The sequence below is a fragment of the Nicotiana sylvestris genome, chromosome 12, assembly GCF_000393655.2.
Source record: "Nicotiana sylvestris chromosome 12, ASM39365v2, whole genome shotgun sequence".
NCBI classification, from domain to species: Eukaryota; Viridiplantae; Streptophyta; class Magnoliopsida; order Solanales; family Solanaceae; genus Nicotiana; species Nicotiana sylvestris.
Window position 1 is genome coordinate 23,958,114 of NC_091068.1, and position 2,871 is coordinate 23,960,984.

At 39.3% G+C, this 2,871-nt stretch overlaps 1 protein-coding gene across 1 annotated transcript; it reads left to right on the forward strand.

The window, feature by feature from the left end:
* Window positions 1–1,143: 1,143 nt before the first annotated feature.
* LOC104227663 (F-box protein SKIP19-like) lies at window positions 1,144–1,494 on the forward strand. Its single transcript, XM_009779950.1, has one exon. It carries the CDS (start codon window positions 1,144–1,146, stop codon window positions 1,492–1,494), a length of 351 nt encoding a protein of 116 aa, XP_009778252.1.
* Window positions 1,495–2,871: the final 1,377 nt, after the last annotated feature.

Genomic DNA, 2,871 nt, shown 5'->3' on the forward strand with positions numbered 1-2,871 from the left:
CTCCTCATTCGCATGCGGAGATAAGTTAAGATCCGGTCAAACTCTTTGAGCCGAACATGTTGTGCTAAAATTGCTCCAGAATAATCACCCGATGACTGAGGGTTATCTCTGCTTTGCGCAATCTCATTATTACCAGTGTCTTCAGCTTTGACGTACATTTCCAATAATACGGAAATCTACCGGTTACTTTAAGGTTCACCGAACGTTTCCTCACAATCATATTTTTACGTAATAACGATACCAATTTATCGTAGTCCATTGTAAGCGACAATTTATCATGACATTGTGGAGATGAACTATACCAGACAGAGTTATTCTCCATTACAATCTCACCCCCAATATAATAAAACCCTTATTTTTGGCTCTTCAGACATTATAAAAAATGTTTGATAAAAAGAACAAAAGTTTGAACGAAAGTTAGAATATTTTTGAATGGATTTTCATAAAATCCTAACGCCTTTAAATAAGGCAATGCGTAGCCCGAAGGGGCTGAATTTTTTGATGTATAGAGCGGTATTATACCGTGCTATACCCGTTTGAATTATTGTTATGTCAGTTAACTGCAGAAGACTTATTGGTGGGCCCACAAACAGGTATAGCGCGGTATAATACCGCGCTATAGATATTTGAATTACAGTTATGTCGGTTAAATGCAGGAGACTAATTGGTGGGCCCACAAATAGGTATAGCGCGTTGTAATACCGCGCTACATGTAACGTTGTATTATACTATGCTATATATGACGCGGTGTTATAATGCGCTATACTTTAACGGCAGAAACACCGTTAAAGTATAGCACGGTATAATATCTCGTTATATATAGAAATTTTTTTTAGACAGTAGAAACGTATTTTAAATCCAAAAAATTGGCATTTAGGTTTAGGATAATGTCGTGGAAAAGATAAATCGTGCCAAACGGTCCAATTATCTAGAGCAACTGCCCCCATTCACTTCATTTCTGTAGCAATTAAAGCTTTTACCAGTAGGGTTACTTGCTTTTTATGGGGAACTATGCAAGCAAACAATAAGAGAGCTCAAAATTCAAATTTCCCGTCACTTTAAAGACAGCGCTAATACCTTCGCTCATGTCCTTCTTCTTCACTTTCTCGTTTCCCCATCAAACAACTTGAACCCAAGTAAACAATGAATAGAAAGGGGAAAGGAAAAGGAAAAGGTAAAAAGAAGAAGGCGTCAATGGTGAAAAGGCCGCCATGGTTGGAATTACCAGAAGATATATGGGGTAACATATTACACAGGCTGGGGTTAAAAGAGATACTGCTGATTGCACAGAAGGTGTGCAGTATGTGGAGGCGAGTGTGCATGGATCCTTCCATGTGGCGTGTCATTGACATGTCGAACTGCCGTGACTTAGACTGCATCGGCAGCCAAGAATTGTGCCGCCACGTGGTTGATCGCAGCCAAGGTGAACTAGTTGACTTCAGCATGGAGTACTTCGTCACCAACGAGTTGCTTGCTTATGTAGTGGAGAGGTAATTTAATCTCTAGCCGTTTAAGGCGAATTCACGATTTTAATTTTATGGGTTCGAAATTTATTATTTAAAGTGTGAGCCAAAGCTACTAGAACCAAACCCATAAGTCATAGAAATAGTCTACATCTGCCCCAATTCTTAGTTCAGATTTCCACTGTCATTGTGTTTTAGTGTATTCTTCGTTGACCTGATTGGGGTGGCTTGGGTGTTACGTAACTATATTACGTAATGCTTTATACTACATGACATTTGACTGGACTTACGATAAAATGGTAACCTTCTGCTCACCTTTTATTTGGCATATGTGTTATAGCTTTTTTACCCGTCCTTTTTGTGCGAGAGTTCTCTAGTGTTTATGTTATAAAAAAAAAGCTTATTATAGCATGTATCTACATATGTCTTTAGTTGTTTGAATTCCTTATTTGCTTCGTCAGAGGCAAGAATCTACACATTATCACAGAGTTGTTTACAAGTAGGTGTATGAGTCCAAATTTGAACAAACACAACCGTTGATGAGCACGACAAACGACGAGATTCACACAGCTCGACATCTTGTAGAGGGCGACCTTATGGCGAACAAGAGATGGTACGACCCTTGCAGTAGTATAGGCCTATTAGGGGACATCGGGAATATTCTCACGAATATTCCCTATAACTTGTCTTTTAGAGCTCAGCAAGGTTGGTTCCTTATACATAGAGCATGAAACAACTTTGTAAGGCACTTTTTCGGCTAATCCATAATGCTTATTGCAAACTTGCTTACATAGAGGATTGAGAAGATTGTTGTAAAAAGGTCTTTTTTTTGTCTAAACGAGATAAGGAATTCTTATCATTATTCACTTTTCTATCTTTCATTCTAGAGACTATTATACTTAGCTAAGATTTACACCTTCAACTTATTTGATTGATTTGTTCAAAAAGGTTTCGATATCTTTCGAGTCAAACAATTTGTCGCCGTCTGTAGGGATTTCTATAGCTGAGACCTTAGTTTCGTCTAGATTCTTGAAAGAAATAATCACCTAATTTTAGTCCGACAAAGGCCAACAATGGCAAGAAAGGGAGAAGCAAGGCTAAAGGCAATAGTATGTGTCACGAACAACCTCATGAATTCCCTCAATGAATCCAGTAGAGAAGACAACGAAAATGTAGCACCAAGTGCTCCACATGAGGGAGAGATCTCACTCCCCCCACATGAAAGTTTAACTGTCTCGCGCGAGAGGGAAACCTCAACATCCGCAGTAGGAGAAACACCACCGGCTGTGAAAAGGCTATTAGAAGAATGGTTGACAAACACCTTGAGCAACATACTCGAGAAACCCGTTCAGAGGGATATTGAAGACACATTACCCGCAGAAACTGCAGCTGTCGCCGATGAGCCAGA

What these genes read in the sequence shown, in the direction of transcription:
- LOC104227663 (XM_009779950.1), top strand. Translation starts at nt 1,144, where the DNA reads ATGAATAGAAAGGGGAAAGGAAAAGGAAAAGGTAAAAAGAAGAAGGCG.